The sequence below is a fragment of the Cutaneotrichosporon cavernicola genome, assembly GCF_030864355.1.
Source record: "Cutaneotrichosporon cavernicola HIS019 DNA, chromosome: 2".
In the NCBI taxonomy this organism is placed as follows: domain Eukaryota; kingdom Fungi; phylum Basidiomycota; class Tremellomycetes; order Trichosporonales; family Trichosporonaceae; genus Cutaneotrichosporon; species Cutaneotrichosporon cavernicola.
The window spans coordinates 2,907,214-2,924,442 of record NC_083394.1 but is presented as its reverse complement, the minus strand read 5'-3'; the positions used below and the strand labels follow the sequence as shown (position 1 = coordinate 2,924,442).

At 59.2% G+C, this 17,229-nt stretch overlaps 3 protein-coding genes across 3 annotated transcripts; all 3 read right to left on the bottom strand.

The window, feature by feature from the left end:
• Window positions 1–1,471: 1,471 nt before the first annotated feature.
• Window positions 1,472–4,063, bottom strand: CcaverHIS019_0211200 (uncharacterized protein; the record flags this gene model as incomplete). The annotated part of the gene is made up of 6 exons (XM_060598207.1): window positions 1,472–1,594; window positions 1,630–2,035; window positions 2,083–2,460; window positions 2,905–3,012; window positions 3,137–3,502; window positions 3,549–4,063. 6 exons carry the CDS (start codon window positions 4,061–4,063, stop codon window positions 1,472–1,474), a joined length of 1,896 nt encoding a protein of 631 aa, XP_060455024.1.
• Window positions 4,064–4,489: 426 nt separating this feature from the next.
• On the bottom strand, window positions 4,490–6,443 carry CcaverHIS019_0211190 (uncharacterized protein; the record flags this gene model as incomplete). The annotated part of the gene is made up of 2 exons (XM_060598206.1): window positions 4,490–5,274; window positions 5,318–6,443. The coding sequence occupies 2 exons, from the start codon at window positions 6,441–6,443 to the stop codon at window positions 4,490–4,492; spliced, it is 1,911 nt and encodes a 636-aa protein (XP_060455023.1).
• A 1,288-nt stretch (window positions 6,444–7,731) lies between these two features.
• CcaverHIS019_0211180 (uncharacterized protein) lies at window positions 7,732–15,467 on the bottom strand (the record flags this gene model as incomplete). The annotated part of the gene is made up of 3 exons (XM_060598205.1): window positions 7,732–13,859; window positions 13,940–14,837; window positions 14,901–15,467. 3 exons carry the CDS (start codon window positions 15,465–15,467, stop codon window positions 7,732–7,734), a joined length of 7,593 nt encoding a protein of 2,530 aa, XP_060455022.1.
• Between the last annotated feature and the right edge of the window lie 1,762 nt (window positions 15,468–17,229).

Below are 17,229 nucleotides of genomic sequence, written 5' to 3'. Positions count from 1 at the left end.
TTGACGTCGAACATTCGAAGTGGGCACGAAGCTCTTCATCCGTCTCGGTCAACATGCTACGATCATTTCATTAGCTCGCTGCCAGCGAGTGTTATCCTCGTCCTTCTGTCTTCCGATCATCGCTTCCCGTCTCGCCTCCTCTACAGCAACCGGTGGCGCCGTCTCGATTCTCTCGTCGTACGCCTGGTTCAAACTCCTCTGAATAGAAGTCTTCTGGGTGGCCATACTGTGAATAACGGTCTTCCGAGTCCACGTCCTGTCATGACCAAGATTTATGGAGTTTGCACGTAGTCAGGACTGCACCTACTAGGCTATCAAAAGACCTAGAATGACCGCTGCTCGGGTATCCTCTGCGTGTATTTAAGCTGTAATCTCGGTTGGTCACACATCTCACTCTTACGGGATCTCAGCATCCTTGGTCTCAGAGCCCGACAGGGGAGGGAGTGGTCTTCATTCGCGAAGGGCTGGAACAGACGGGGTTGGAATAAACGGGGCACAATGTGGTGGAACATGTATGTGTTGATGTTGTCCTCAAGCCCTTGGCAGGTCACACTGAGAGAGATGAGGCTGTTATGGACCCAGTGGTCGAAGACGCGGGAAGGAGGACTGGAGGTTGGCCCAGGTATGTAACCATTGCCGATAGCTGCGGCTCCCCCGAGTTCTCGCGCAGCGTTTGAAGTAAGCCTCTCCCGAGCGATGCGCATACCCTCTGTGACCTGCGCCACACGCTCCCTCTGTAGAGATGGTCTGCTTGTATTGTATGATACTGGGACCGCAGGTTGTTGTTTTGATGTAAAGCTCCTGCGACTGCCCATGATGGCAGTGAGGGAATGAGGGTGGATTGCGACTATAGTGGTTTATCTGCTCCGATGGAAGACGTACATGAGCTGATGCTGAGGCATGCAAGAGTGAGGCACCAGGTGGGGCAGATGTGGAGCAAGCACGAGAGCTAAAGCTTGTTAACCCAACTATGCAGTTGTGCAATAAAGCTCAGCTTGCAGTAGCGGTGGACTTTGACAAGCTCGTCGCACTAACCTGGTCGTTGTGCAGACGACCAACCTTGACTTCAGAACTCGACGATGTGTGGGAACCGGTCATGCTCGTGGAGTATATATACCGCCCAATCCATCTCGACCTTTCCCCATCACCGCCACTTGACCACTCTCAAATCCCAATGCGTATCTTATCCCTCGCTGTCATTACGTTGGTCGCCGCCCTTCCGCAGCACTCGGACCGTTCTCCGCTTCCAGCCCTTGCGGAGCGCTCTGACGACCCGTCCCCCGACGAGTGCGCCCAATCGACTTGCTGGAGCATGTCGGACTGTTACCAGGGCTGTGTGTTCTGTTCCCGCAGCTGGTGGCAATTGTGGGCCGGACACTGCAAGCCTGGGTGGAATGTGTAGGAGCACATGTGTGTCTGGTACGTTGGCCTTTGGTCTAGCTTATCTGATCAAGATAGGGATACATCACAGCTATGCAACAAGAACATGAACAATGCGAGTACACCAAGCGCCGAAGCACCGACAGACGTACGCATCGCCCCACTCTTCGGGGCCGGGGTGGGACTTGGGGACGGCGGGGCCGTGCTGCTTCCACTTTTGGTGTACACGCCCACGGCGTGGAAACCTACTTGGCCACTCTCAATGTCCACTGTCACGGTATACTTGACGGCGGGGTCGAGTTCTGCTCGCAAGATGAGTGCGTGGATCGTACCGTCAGCAATGAGGTTCCCTGGCTGCTCAGTTGATGGGTATAAGGAACCAGCGAAGGACTGGGTCGCTGGACCGTAGGGTGGAGCGGGGTCAAAGATTACGCTGAAGGCGCCCCATGGCTGGGGCGAGTCGGGGACGCGCGTGCCCTGGATGTAGATGTAGTTGGACAAGAGCTCTATCGTTGCGCTGCCCAGCGGCGGGGTCAGGGTTATTTTTGCGGAGGAGTTTGTTGTAAGACCGCCGTACGAGTTGAAGCCGGACGAGGAGAAGAGGTCGGTCGATGATGTGTTGAGCAGTTGGGAAGCGCCGGGAGTAGCGGGGAGGCTGGTATTAGCTTGTGAAGGGGTTTGGGTGGCAGTCGATGGACTCACAAGGTCGACCCGTCCTCAATAGGCATAACGTCACCGACACTCAAACCCTCCCCAACGAGGGTAAAGTTGTGCCATCCATACGGGAGTCCCGAGACGGTCCGGTTTCTATTACCGACCTGGGCCGTCGTTTCGGTACCATTGACAAGAATCGTAGCCGGGCCATCAACAGCCCACGTCACGCCAGACGAGGAGAGCTGGACGCTAACGCTGCCACTGCCAGAGGCCCATGAGCCGTTCTTGTGCCATCCCTCCTTGGGGGAGTAGACGAAGGCGGGGGAGAGGTACGAGATGTTCTTCACGGGGCCGCAGTCGGTCCATGCCGTGGCTTGGGGGGGTCTGCAGATGGAGGTTGTAGTTGAAGCCGCACTGACGCTGGAGCTGGCGGTGGTTAGCGCTGAGGCTCCAGTTAGAAGGAGTAGTTGGATGAGCATCGTGTTGGGAATAGTGCACAACGAGGACGAGAGGGCGGAAGATATATCGGTAGTAGCTAGTCGCGGAAGATGGAACGCCGCCTTCACTAACGCCCATCGCCCCCAGGCACAATGGACCAAATAGTTGTCCACGTGACTTTGATATCCGATGTTTCCGGCATTCATGTTGGGAGAAGCACAGTAAGTGAACGATACGTTCGTCTGCGGGAGTTTGGCTAGCACCACCACGTTCTGCGGTGCTGGGCACAATTTCTGCCTTGTTGTTCATTTCCCATTTTCCTGGACAAAGGCGGGTTGCCCGCGCCGAAGACTCAGAATCCCGGCAAGGTGGTGCAGACAGGACCCAGGCCCGCAGTTGTTCAATATCCTGTGCATGTCCACCCGAGCTCACTCCAGCTTCCACACTTGGTCCGGTCTGAGGCCCATGTCACGCAACAAGCCCACCAAGGGCCCCTGGTGCAGCGTAGGGGCAAGGGCTCCGCAGAGCGGGCGCATGAGTCTGGTGTCAGCGTGCATATCTTGTGTTCACCACAATAGCGACTTGCACTGCACAGCGTCATGCCACACCAGAACAACACTGGCCTCTCGTCCGTTTGCACGTTCCTCCCGTGCCCCAGACTCACCCAGTAGGCAAACAGACAAGCACGAGTGGCCGCTCCGCCCCTTTCAAAGCAGCAGTAACATCCTCGCGCTTAACAATCCCAGGCGGGATACGGCGCACTTCCAACCCCTCCCCCCACTTGGCGGCCATTGGAGCAATGTAATCGGCACTCCAGTCTTCTCGTCCGCCACTAGGCGACTGCTGGAGGAGGGTGTACTGTGTGGATCCTGATCCTGGCGTATCCTTGGCCAGGAGCTGGAGGAAGGGTGCCACGGCTGTTCCGGTGGAAATCATGACGATACGATCATAATCAGACGGGGTGATAGCAAACGTCGCGACGGGTCCTCGAAGCCCAACCATATCCCCGGGGTTACGGGTATGTACCAATCTAACGTCAGTCAGCCAGCCAGCACACAATCCAGACGGGGACATACCGCCCAACCTCGCCGCCACGGACGCGCTTGACGATCATGCGCATGATTCCGTCAGCCGAGACGTCGTTGACGGGGGTATATGCGCGTTCGATCATGAGGTCTGGGTTCTTGACCATGATGTGTTGGACGACGACGGGGGTGGAGGGCGGGGTGGGTTGGGAGGACGAGGCCGAGGAGAAGGAGGGACTAAGGTTGGGAGGACGAGGAGGGACGCCATATGGAGATGCGCTTACCGCCTCGGGCCCAAACATGCCCCTCTCACCCTCAGACACACCCACAACCAGCTCGACATGCGCCGGCCCAACCTTGTCCACGGCCGTCACGGGATGGTCCGAGTATACTTGTGGATTAAGGGGTTGCTTGGGATTGAGATAGTATGCCAGGAAAGGGATGAGGGCTAGGACAGCCAGTAGGCGGCGGCGGGCGCGCGGGGTGCCGGGGATTAGGAAGCGGGTCGTGTGAGCTGGTGGGGTGGGGAGGGCGCGGCAGAAGGAAGGGGTGAAGGACCGGGACATTGTCGTGGAGAGGCCGCGCGTATTTGAGAGATGAGAGGTAACGGTGTAGCCTAATGATGGGCGCGAGAGGGTACCGAGGAGGCGCAGAGGGCGCGTCATTGTCAGAGGCTCAGAGATGAAGAGTTGAGAGTTCGGAGCAAAGTTCAAAGTTCGGGTGGAGGTGTTGTGGACATCTGGACATCTGCATCTTGCAGTGAGCGGACAAAAAGGGAACAAACTATGCTGCGATCTTCCGAATTCAATCCAAACGGCGCTGTTAGATGCCGTACAGCATTCCCCCTCACAGCGCCGTTCACCGGTTGCTATGACATCAGCCACACTTGAACTCTCAGCTGACCACTGATGTCACACACTTCAATGATTTCATACACACAATGATACAACGATTACTGGTGGGGCTATTCTATGTACCTATGCACCTATGCACTAACGCGCGCGTACGGCCCAGAGGCCGCACCCGACCGCAAAGGCGACGGCGCACGCGATGGCAACCTGCGTCCAAGTCGTGCGAGCGAGTACCTTCTTCATCGGTGCGAAGGCACGCGCAACCGCACCGGCTAGGCCGACCGAACTCGTTCCCCCGCGCGGAGGGAAGAGCGGACCACAGGGGTCCGGGGTCTCCTGCCGCCTACGGGGACGAGGCCTGCGACGACGTGCCTGTACATCCAGCTCGCGGCGATGGGCTAGGCGGCGGCTTAGCGTCGCTTCCCATTCACCCCCTGCTGAGCGGATTGTGGGGAGTGGCGCGGCGTACGTCGAGCTCGCTGGAGAAGTTTCGGACGAAGGTGGGACGTACGCTAGACATGTGGCGGTCGAGGCCTTCACTGTTGGGTTTGGGTCAGCTAGGACGCGCTCGAGGAGCGCGACTGTCGCCATGACGTCTGGGTCTAGGAGGGAGGCGGTCGAGGCCGCCGTCTCGTCCTCTTCCTGTAGACCTGGGAGACGGGCTGAAAATTGCCATGGCTCAGGCTCGCGGTCGTACGCTGTTGCGTGTTCGGGGTTAGGCGTCTTAGACGGTGAGGGCACGTCTGGAGTTGGCTCTCTGCGCGACATGGCCATAGGGCCAGGGAGGTCCAGCATACTGTCCGCTGCCGCCTGGACTAGGGCGGCCGTCTGTGCGTCCTCGCGTGCCACCTCGGCGGCGAGGCGGGCCGCCTCGTCGCGCAGTGTCTTGACCGGCACGGCGCCGTCGAGGTCGCGCGTATCTGCGTCTGTTGTCAGCCACATCCTCCAGAGTATCCTCCTGAGACATACCATCCAGTGGCACGACGAGGTGGACCCAATCTGCATGGGCCGCATGATTAGCAATCACAGCCTCGAGCTTGCGGGTGTCGTCATCGGAATCCAGCAAGTAGTAGAGGGAGGCGTACGCGTCGCTAGCGCGATCCCTAACGTCGGCCGCCTTGAGACCGGTGAGGATGGTTGCAGCGAGGTGACCGTTCTCCACGACACCCACATGGCCATGGGGGAGCTGGACGCATTTCCGCCGAGCCGCGAGGGCGCCGAGGACGTCACGTGTGCGCTCTGGCCCCGCGAGGAGGGCGACGCGCGTTCCGGCAGGCTCGCCGTTCCATCGCTCCAGACCAAGGTGGAGCGAGGTGGAGGGTAACGAAAGGGTTGGGAGAACAAGCTCAGTGTCTCCCCTCTGGGAAATGGGGCGGGTTTCGAGGCCCAACGCGTCGAGGCCGCGCCGCTCGGCTTCACTGTCGTATGGTCTCCAGTCGTCTAGGAGAGATGAAGTGCGGGAGAGTGAGGAGATTGAGGTGACGCACATCGACTCCAACGAAGCAGGAGACGAGGGCTCGGACGCGGTCGGCGCGTCAGCCAGCATATCGAAGAGGTTATGGGCGAGGGGTGGCGGGCGGCGCGCCAGAGGTGGGGAAGGGATGCGGTAATTGGGTGAAGGGTGGATGGGGTAAGCGGGATTGGGCGGGGATGGGAACGAGTAAGTGGGAATGGGAGGGGAAGCGAGGGCGTAGCTTTGAAGTGATGCGGCTGGGGGTGTCGGCGTGCCCTCGAGACGGGGCGGCGAGTCAATTGCCGCGAGTCCAGGACGCGGACTCTGCATCTCGCTCTCTCTCTCTTGGGGGCTAAGCATGGTTGCACTGCTCGATGTGGAGCAAGTAGACGCGCCAAATACGGGAAGTGATGAGCTCGTTGCACCTGGAGTATTGTCGAATTGCTCGTCGGCGCGATTGTCCTCGGATGAACTGTCACTCGACTCGTTCTCCTCCCACTCTGCGGAATGGAGACTGCGCACGCCATAACAGCTATCACTGCCTGGTGGTGGCGACTCGCGTTGTCTGCTGCGGCGGCGGGTGGCGAATGTTGACACGCCAGCGATGGCTGCGGAGAGCGCGTTAGGCGCGGCGGGGGACATTGTGAGTTGAGAGGAGTTGATGGGAGGAAGGGTGAGTGGCGGATGTGATGTATGAGTGATGAGTGATGAGTGTGTGTTGAGTGTGGTAAGTGATGTAGGGTGCAGGGTGTAGGGTGTCGGGTGTAGGGTGAGTGGCGGACACTGGACTGAAAGCGTAAAGTATTGGGGTATGGGGATGAGGGAGTGAGGGAGGGGATGGGGCTGAGCAGGGGGGGGGGGGGGGGGGGAGCTTAGTTGACGCCATTACTGCCGCTCTCACGTCTTCAACTTGCTCTGTGCCTTTCAACCTCTTTCATTCCTCATCTTCCCTCCCTCCACCCTCCCTCTACCCCACATTTCACTTAATAAGGGTTTACGTCGTCAATCTTGACAAAGCTATAGCTTCAGTGTATTCCACCGCCGATCGCTATCAAAGCTCAGTTTGCCACCTCCACCTAACCCTGAACCTCAAACGTCACATCTGGAAACACTCCAACGCCACTTGACATGCAGTTCTCTAGATTCAACAGAAACATCGTCACAAGTCGGGCTCAAGCTATAGTGGGATTCTGAGTCACGTATGACGCATCTCATCGCATCATATCGTATCCTGGCCGACCCCCCTGCCCCACACAGTTCAAGTCCCGATACAATCGGGCCAGGCACAAACACATGTACACGAGTAAACAATAATGGAAGGAATTCGGTGGTGTGAGATGTGAGAAGCAAGTGGCGACGGACGCGACTCATGACAACGAGTGGCGCTAGAAGATAGGTAGTAGGTAAACACAGTAAACGCTTCAACGCCTGTTAAATCTGGCCAACTTGGTCGAATTTATCATCACTTCCCAATCGCTTCATCTCCATCAACGACCAAGGATCGGAATCCGGGAGGGGTGTGTTCCTTTCAAGTCAATCCGCCATATATAGAAGTGATTTGGGGCATGGCGAATGGGGCACAAGAACAAGGGCGCCAGATGCTATGCACACGTCGTTACATGGTGACCTTGTCAGTCAGCGAAGCGCCTCAAACACAAACACTACGGGCTTCTGCTTCTGATTGTCCATTAGTCAATCTAGTCGTCTTGCATCACACTCGCGCCCCGCCCCTGCCCTTGCTTCTCCTTCTCTCTTTCACTCATCTCTGTCACTCAGTCTCTAGCTCATCGGTTTCTCGCTCGACTCTCTCTGTGCTCACCCCAGTTCGAATACTAACCGATGCATGCTCCTTATATGCGACAATGAACAAAACTCTGGAGCAGTTTCTCTATATGTACGGATCCTCTACTACACTTTCGCCTTGCACCCTTTACTGGGTGGGGCGGTATCGCGGCTCGCGCTCGCTCTCAAAGATGGTGCTCGGGTCGATGCGGCCCTGGATAATATCGTAGAAGAGCTGCAGCGAGCTCTGGCGAGCCCAGTTCCACGAGCTGTCAAAGACGCGCGCCTTGTTGGGGCTGAATGCCGGCACAATGCCGTCAATGTACGCGTCGCCGTGCTCGAGCTTGATCGCGTCGAGCTTGGCCTGCAGAGAGTCGGCCTCGGCCTTCGCGGTCTCAGCGCGCTTGTCGCCAGAGCGGGGGTCCTTGCCGAGGTAGCGCGAAAGGAGCTCGATCTCGCGCTGCGCCTGCTCCTCCTGCTTGATGACGAACTTGTCGAACTCCTCCGAGTTCATCACCGCGCCGCCACCACCACCGCCGCCGCCGCCACCGCCACCACCCTGCGAGAGGGTGATGCCAGAGTAAGAGGCGTACGACTGGGCGACCGAGTCGAGGAAGGCCTTGGCCTCGGCTTCAGACCCGAGACGCTTAGGCGGCTCGTTGAGGATGCCGAAGAAGAGGGCGCTGTCCGAGCGGAGCGGGCCAAGACCCCACTGCTTGTTGAGGTGGTGGCGAGCTGCCGAGATGTTGAAGCCACCGGGGAACTTGGACGCGATCATGCGGTTGGTGAGACCCATCGAGTGCTTGCCAAGGCCGCTGTAGCCGACCGAGAGCGCAGCGCCGAGCTCGTCGAGAGGAAGGTCCTCACCCTTCTCGGGTGCCGAGGCGAACTCGACACCGAGGTCACCGAGAATCTCGTTCTGGAGCGTCGACTTGCCGCCCGAGAGTTCCTTGAGCGACTTGGAGAGAGGGATGTCACTGGCCTGCTTCTTGAGCTTCTGGGCAACGATGAAGCGGACGGTATCGACGGCCTTGGGGGGCACGTCGTCAACGGCAGCGGCAGGGCCAGCCGAAGCAGCGGGGGCGGGAGCCGGGGCAGCAGCGGCAGCCGGGGCCGCAGCGGCTGCTGGGGCAGCCTTCTCCTCCGCAGCGGGAGCAGCAGGCGTCGCCTCCTCGGCAGCCTCGTCCTCGAAGGCGTAGTAGACCTCCTTCTGGTTCTTGGCGTGGCAGAGAATCTGGCGCTTGAGGGCGGTGGCAGCGTCCTGGGCCTCGTACTTGGCCTTGAGGGTACGGCTGGCCATACCAGAAAGGACGGGGCCGGGGCCGACTTCGATGAAGCGCTCGAACTTGGCCTGCTGGAAGAGGACGTCCTGGGTCTCGATCCAGCGCACGGGCGAGGCGAACTGGTACGCAAGACACTCGGTCAGGATGTTGTAGGCGAGACGCTGGCGGTTGGCAGCAGACCCCCACGAGTCCTTCTCCCAACCCTTGAGGACCGAGTCCATGCGGGGCGAGTTGGTCTCGTCGTAGATCTTCTGCACGTACTCCTTGGTGACCTCGAACGGCTCGGCGATCAGGTTGGGAATGTACTTGCCAACGAGACGGTCGGGGTTGAGGTGCTCGGGGTCGATCTTCTTCATCAGGTAGTTGCGGAAGGAGAGGACACCAGGCCAGAGGTAGCGCGAGTGGAAGGGGACGTCGATACCCGGCAGAGGGATGGTGGCGTAGCCACGGTCGAGGTTGATCTCGCCGCCGTCCTTCTTGGCCTTCTCGGCCATCATGTCCCAGCCGCCGTCGATGATGCCAACGAGGTGCTCCTTGAGCTCCTCGACCGACATGGTCTTCGAGAGCTTCTCAAGGTCGATCTTCTGGTGCTTGAGGACGTTGAGGACGTTCGTGAGAGTCGCGAGAGCGCGAAGCTCACCCGCACACACGTACTGCTGGTCGGCGACGTTGAGGTTGACAATCTGGAGCAGCGAGTCCTTCTGCTTCGAGATCTGGTCCACAATCTCACGGAGCGCAGGCTCGGAGAAGGTCTTGCCAACACGCGAAGGGTTGACAGCCATCATCGCGTACTGCGACTTGCCCTCGGCGTCACGCTTGACAGCGCGCTGCATGGTAATGCCACGGAAGAAGACGACGTCGGAGAGCGCCGAGATCGGGAGGACGTCGGCAATGGCGGCGAGCGCCGAGTACTCGCCGAGCGAGTGACCGGCGAACGAGGCATTCTGGTCGATGAGGCCATTGGCCTTCATGTCGTCAAACGCAGCCTTCTCCGTGACGACAAGGGCGATCTGAGTGTACTGGGTGGCGTACAGGAGACCCTGGGGGTGCGAGAAGGTGTAGGAGGTGGTGTGGAGGTCAATGTCGCCGAAGAGGGGCTGGGTCTTGACCTGGCCGGTCTCGTCGACAGAATCGTAGGTGAGCTCCATGTAGCGCTGGCGGATAGCCTGGCCCTTGATACCACCAAAGTGGATGGTGAGCTCCTTCGGGTTGTTCTTGACAATGTCAATGATGGAGAAGCCGTAAACCGAGGTAAGGTGGGCGTCGGCGGCGTCCCAGACAGCGCGAGCGACGTCCGAGTTGTTGTAGAGCTCCATGCCCATGCCGACCTCCTGCGAGCCCTGGCCGGTGAAGACGTAAGTGGTAGGAGGCTGGAGGACCTCGGCCTGGCCGTCGAGCACCTTGGTGTCGTTCTGGTTGAGGACCTCAACCTTGATGACCTTCTTGCCGTCGTGCATGGCAGTGTGGGTGAGCTTGACGTGAAGCTCGTCACCAGGGAGGACCATGCCGACGAAACCGACGTTGTACGAGACAACACGCTCCGGGTGGTTGTCGGCAGCGATCGACTCGACGTACTTGCGGGTGGCAGCCGACGACCACATGCCGTGGGTGATGGTACCGGGCAGGTTGGCAAAGTCGGAGAAGTAGGGGTTGATGTGGATGGGGTTGAAGTCACCTGAGACCTTGGAGTACGGCTCGTTGGAAGCGGGGGTCTTGAAAGTGGCAGCAGACTGGTCGGCGATGAGCGAGTAGCCCGACTCGAGGGCCACAGGGAGGCCAACGGGCTTGCCGACACGCTTGAGGTACTCAACGACCGGGTTGCCGTGCGAGTTGTGGGCCTCGTAATCGATGGTGGCGACCTGGACAAGGGCCTTGGTCTGGCTGCGCACAAAGGCGGCGCCGCTGACCTGGACCGAGGAGTAGGTCGACTTGTCCTTGAAGTGGTACTTGGACTTGACCTTGAAGGTGAGCTCAGAGCCGACGTCAAGGGCAACCGAGTCGTCGTCCCACTCGAACCACTCCTTGGACTGGAGAACGCCGACCGAAGTGGGCTTGTCGAGCGAGACGACGTAGTCGGGCTCATCAATAGTCTCGAACGTGTTCTGGTAGTCGGTGAAGCGGCCGCGATAGAGGAAGGCCGAGTCGACCTCGATCACGGGCTCGTTGTTGCGGAGAACGTAGCCCTTGACCTTGACAGTCTTGCCCGAGTCCGAGTTGACAACCGAGGTGACACGCGCCTCGGTGGTGCAGACGTCGCCGGCCTTGAGGGGCGCAGCACCCTCGACGAAGCGGAAGCCGTTCGAGAGATGGACAAGGTTGATGAGGTCACCGTCAATGGCCTCGGGGAAGATGGTCTTCATGATGGACTGCCAGCCAAGAACAATGGCGTAGTCCATGGGCGCAAGAATGTTCTTGTTGCGGCGCTGCTTGAACGCCTCGCCCTGGTTGCCAACCACGTCGCAGAAGCGCTGGATGGTGACGGGGTCAACCGTGGTCTCGCCACAGGTGAACGCCTGGTCGAGCGGGAGCGAGGGGAGCTTCTCGTTATCGCCGAACCAGACACGCCAGTAGAAGTCCTTGATTGCCTTGTTGCGGCCCTCCATGACCTCGTGGATGGGCGCGTAGCCCTGCTCAGGCTTGTAGAGGAACTGGAAGGTGAGGGGCACCGACGAACCAAGACGCTCCTCGTTGAGCTGGAGGGTGATCTTGCGCGTCTTAGCGTCATACGAGAGGTCGACAGCCTTGAAGTCGGGGTGCGCGAAGCCAGACGAGCGGATGCCGCCGTACATCTTGACGCTGATGGGGACGCCGTTCGCGTCCTCCTGGATGCGCACAATCTGGTGCTTACGAGGATTAAGGATGCGGCGGAAGGGGTTGGTGACGTAGTTGCCACCTTGGACAACGTTGACGGTGGTGAGCGCAGCACGGAGCCAGCTGAGCTTGGGGCCGGCGATGCGCTGGAGCCAGTCCTCGACGTCGGGGACGCGGTCGGTGAGCTGGAGCGAGCGCGTGTTGCCCTCAATGGTCTCGTGGGCAATGTGGGTGTGAGCCTCGGGGGCGCGGGCACCGATGTAATCGAGGATCGGGACCTTGGACTCGTCGTTGTCGTAGTAACGCTCGAGGATCTTCTTAACGAGGAGGCCCTCAATGTTGTCGAGCATGTCACCGATCGGCTCGTCGACGACGGTCGAGAACTTGGCCGCCATCGGGCCCTGAAGAATACAGACACGCTGAGCGTCGCCCTCGGGAACAGCCTCGACGTCCTCAGCAGCCCAAAGCGAGTCCTTCTTGAACCAGAACTCGAAGTTGTTGTCGAAGACAGGGATGAAGGGTACGGGCTTCTGCCACACACGGTTGCAGATGTTGAGGAAGTACGCCTTGTCGTCGGACGAGATAAGCTGGTCCTTGGTGCCGGGGTACGAGCCGAAGAAGAGGCCGAGGATGTGGTTGGGGTCCTCGAGGCTGTGGTACGACTGGATGAGGGACTCCTTGGTGCGAGCGCCGTCAACGCCGGCGAAGCGCTCCTCGACACGGCGGAGCCAGTCACCAAAGAGGTTGCGAAGCGAGACATCGACCCAGCGCTTCTGCTTGGCCACGTACATGAGGTCGAACATGCGGTTGATGGTCTCCTCGTAGGTCATCTCGGCAATGTCGTAGACAATGTCGCCGTTCTTCTTCTGAGGGTACCAGGGCTTGTTGAAGTCGGCGTTGAGGCGCTTCACAATCCACTCGCGGTTGTTCTCGAGCCACGCCTGGCGCTTGTCACGCGGCATGTCGAAGACAGTGTCGTCAAACTCCTTCCAGAGAACAACGGCACGGTTGGCAATCTTGTGGATCGGCTCACCCAGCTCTGAGCGGACCGTGAGGATGCCACCGGTGGGCTTGGTGTAAGTGCCCTCCCAGTCGGCGTCGGTGACACCGGGGGCGTCAACGATGAGCTGCTTGACAGCCGGGCTGGTCTCGGCCTCCTTGGCAACAAGGACACGCGAGCCGTAGAGAACACCGTCGAAGGGCATGGGCTGGAGGCCGAACATCTTGACCGACCAGTCACCGCAGATGTAAGGCCAGACGTCCTCGGCGCCACCGAAGCCGGAACCGGCAATGAGGCAAATGTTGGGGTGCTGACGGATCGCGCTGTAGGTGGTGATCATGGGCTGGTGGAAGTCCTCAGCCGAGTGGTGACCACCGGCACGACCACCGGTCCACTGAAGGATAATGGGGTAGTCGGGGTTGGCGGCGGCAATGTTGACGACCTGGCGGATACCCTCGACCGATCCAGGCTTGAAGCTGACGTGCTTGATGCCGGCGGCACGGAGGGCGTCGATGATCTCGGTCGCCTTCTCCGACGAGGGGATACCTGCAGCAATGCAGAAGCCCTCGACGGGGTGGCCCTCACGGCGCATCTGCTGCCAGAGGGGGAACTGGAACTGGAACTGTCTCATGTTGATGTAGAGAGCGTTCAGGGTGATGCCGATTCCGGGCTTGATGCGCTGCTCAATGGCGTCGATCTTGGCGCGGAGAACCTGCTCGTTGAAGTGACCACCACCCGCAAGCTCGATGTGGTAGCCGGCGTTGAGGGTGGCAGAGACCATCTGGGCACCAGCGGTAGTGGGAGTCATACCGGGGATCATGATGGGAGGCTTGCCAAGGAGACGCGAGAACGACGTGTCGATGTTGACCTTGCCGTCCGCCGTCTTGACGAGGCGGGGGCGGAACTGGTCGTGCCAAATGGGCTCACGGACAACGTTGGTCGCGTCATAGAGCTCGGCACCGACCTTGCCCTTCTCGCCGATGAAGACGACACGGACACCACGGCCCTCGGTGACACGCGCAGTGAGGAACCCGACACCGGTCTTGCCGCCCGGGCCAAAGTCAATAGCGTGGGTGGCGGTCTTGGGGAAGTCACAGGCCTTGGCCCAGTGGATGTGCTTGGTGAAAATCTGGTCGCAGAGCTCCTTGTCAAGCGAACCCGAGATCCTGCGGAGGTCAGAGCCTAGATTAGATTAGCCAGCGTTTCAAATGCGGAACAGAGTTCCACGATCGGCGAATTTCTCAAACGCCATGCCAACTCACCGTCCTCAGTGTTGTAAATGGGCATGCCGAGGTCGGCAGCCTTGAACAGAGTAGTGTCCTTGAGGTCCTCGGAGAGGAGCTTGTCGGTCGCACCAATGAGGTAGTCCGAGTGGAAGGGCACATTAATGGGCAGGAAGCGGATGGTGAAGACCGACTTGCGCTTCGAGAAGGGGGTACGGCCCTGGTCAAGGCCGGCGGGAGCCTGGACCTTGCGGAGAGCGGTCGCGAGACCGTAGAGAGACTTGGCGGGGCCAGTCACAATGAACATCGTCGCGGCGTTGAAAAGCGAGATGCCGACCTTGCAGTTGTCGGGAAGGAACTTGTTAACCTTCTCGATCTGAGCTTCGAGGGCCTTGCGGCTAAGACCGTTGACAGCCAACATGGGCGTGGGGGTGCCCTCGCTGTGCTCGTTGGCGTCGGCCACGATCTCGGGGTCAAGCGAGACGAGCGGGAAGAATTCTTGGCCGCGGAGGCCAATGTAGAAGAGGAGCTTGACAGCCTTGGCAATGTTTGCGTAAAGCTCATCCCAAGTGGAGGAAGCCGCGACGGCGACAGCAGAGATGATACCCTGCGAGTGGCCGGTTGCGCCCTTGATGAGGTTGCGGAGATCCCCGGGGGAGACGTCGGCGATACGCGCCGAGACTATGTACTGGACAAGCTGGGTGATGCCGATCACCGGAAGCGAGACCGGGATCGAGGCGAGGTACTCGACGGCAGGGCGGGGTTTGGAGCCGTTGAGCCACGAGATCACGTCGAGGCCGTCGACATAGTAGGGGAAGCCAGCCGCGGTCGCCTTGTCGGCGAGCGGGACGAGAACATCCTGTGAGAGGGTGGTGAGGGTCTCCTCAACGAAGGGGCGGTAAATGTCAAAGAGAGCCTTGAGCTCGTCGAAGTAGTACTGACCTAGTTAGCGATCTGCACCGTTTCCTTCCGTGGTCTGGAATTCGATTGATCGACTCACCTCGTTAACGCCCTGGCCACCAAAGAGGCCGTAGAGCTCGGCATCGCCAGCCTTGGCAGCCTCGATCACGGCAGAGGGGTGGGCAGCGGGCACCTCGGAAGCGCCGAGAGCGACGCGGAGCGCAGCAAAAGCCTTGAAGTAGGCGGTGAGAATCTCAGCACGCGCCTCAACGTCGTAAGACTGAACGCGAGTGTGGATGTTGGTCGAACCAAGGAAGAGCTCATTGAAGCGCTTGTACGCAGCCAGGACGACCTGGGCGATCTCGGCAGTTTGGTCACCGCCGGCGGTGAGCTTGTCGGCCGCAAAGCCGAGGAAGCGAGCGAGGAGCTTGACCTGGCCCTCATTGTCGGGGCCGGTAGGCACGGCAGCGCCCTCATCGTCCTCATCGGCAGTGGGCTCAGCAGCGTCGTCCTTGCTTAAAGGCGAGTCGTGGAACTCCTGGGCGAGGACTTCGGAAGCGACCCAGGCGGAAAGGGGCGAAGCGGGAACAAGAATGTTGACGCGCTCAATCTGCGAGTGCAGAACGAGGGGGCGCGTGGCGGGGGGACCGCTGAAGAGGGACGCCATATTGGGCGGGTTGGACTCTTGCAGTCCCGACTTTGCGGAGTGTAGAGGAAGGAAGGGGGGAGAACTCCCGGTGAAGAGGAAGGGTTGGTGGTGGGGAGGAAAAGGTGGAGGAGCGATGTGGTAGTGGTGGAGAGGAAGGAAGAGTTACCCGATAGCTACGGGCTCTTTAGAGGAGGGGTAGGGAGATGGAGAAGAAGAGGAAGAGGATCTGACGAAGAGTCAGTTGATGATGTTGAAGAGCATATGTTGAGCGAGGAGGATGCATCTGGGTTGCGAGCGCTAGACAAGTGTGTCACTGGGCCTACGGGCGGTGGGGGAGAGAAGGTAGGGTGGGGAGAGAAGAGTCAGGCTAGGCTCGGCATGGTCGGAGCAACGGGGGCCACCTGATGGTTGTGGGGTGGTGGGGGAGGAACATTGCCCGGGTTGACTGTGAGAAGGGTTTGGGGGGGAGGGGAGGTTTGGGTGGAGGGGGGTGATTGGGGAGGCATCTAGTTGGGTGTGGGTGATTGTGAGAGGTTTACTGAGGGTCCATCTCCCCCAATGGACTTTGCGATTAAGCCGCCCCATGACTTTCCGCCCAACTCCCAGCAAGTAGGGAGAAATCTCCTTGTTCCTGGCTCCTCTCACACCACTCAACCATTACCCCTATGGTCCTCATGGCTCATGGCTCATGGCTCATGGCCGCCTAATGACCTGGTATGATGGATACCGATCCAAATCGGGTCTTAGGCAGTAGACCCCGGTAACTAGGACCGACCAACTTTCCTCACCGTATGAATCGCCTAATGAGCGCATCAACTGAATCAGCTGGACTTGCTGACAATGCCGCCAATATTCCCTTAATCTGGTCTCTTCATCCTGCCGAGTGCCTGAGTGGGATAGTGCGGCGACTATTCTCGCATTCTCGCCTACAATTGCCTATCCTCTGATTCTAACAGGCCGTTCACCCAACCAGGATCCGATACAGCTACCTGACACCATGTCACCGGTCACACCTCTTACTCCACTTGCCGACATCAGCCGCCACACGACACGACCGTGCCATCCGGAACGCCCGCGCATTTGCTCCCCAAGCCCAAGTTCATCCTCAGATCCACAACCCTCTCATGTGATGATCTCTCCTGCTCCTGACAGAATTCAGTTCCCACACTCGTTGATACCATGACTCCATCTGTCGCACATCCGCACCGAAGTAAGGCACTGATGGCGCTCATCTCTGACGCCACACCCAATCCACTTTTGGTCATCGCTGCAGTTCCCGTTAATCCGCCCATCATGATGCCTGTGCTGTGCATGGTGTGATGTGATGTGTCTCCCCTCGTGTCACCGTGTCAACCTGTCTCCGTGTGCCTGCAACACGTTTGCTCTCCTCCCTCTCTATAGCCCAAGCCTAGAACTATGGGCTTACACACTGCAACAGCCGAGATAAAATAAAAATAAAAAGTACTAGATACCCCGCTACCCCAAAGTGCTCCATAACTTGCATGTTCCCACGAAACACAACCGGTGAATCAGGCACGACAGAGATAACCCGAACATGTCCGTCAAACCCCGACAAGATTAAATTACAAAATCGGCTCATCGAGTAGCGCTTTGATGGGACCTGAATTGAGATAACGGCCAAATGTGGGGAGGAGAAAAGCATGAGATTGTGGGGACGAGCCAAAAATACCAACAGCCGCGTTTAGTGTCTAGGTGTCTGCTTATGATCTGATTATGGATTCAATCTAAAGCTACACAGCGCTACGTACATGCCAGCACG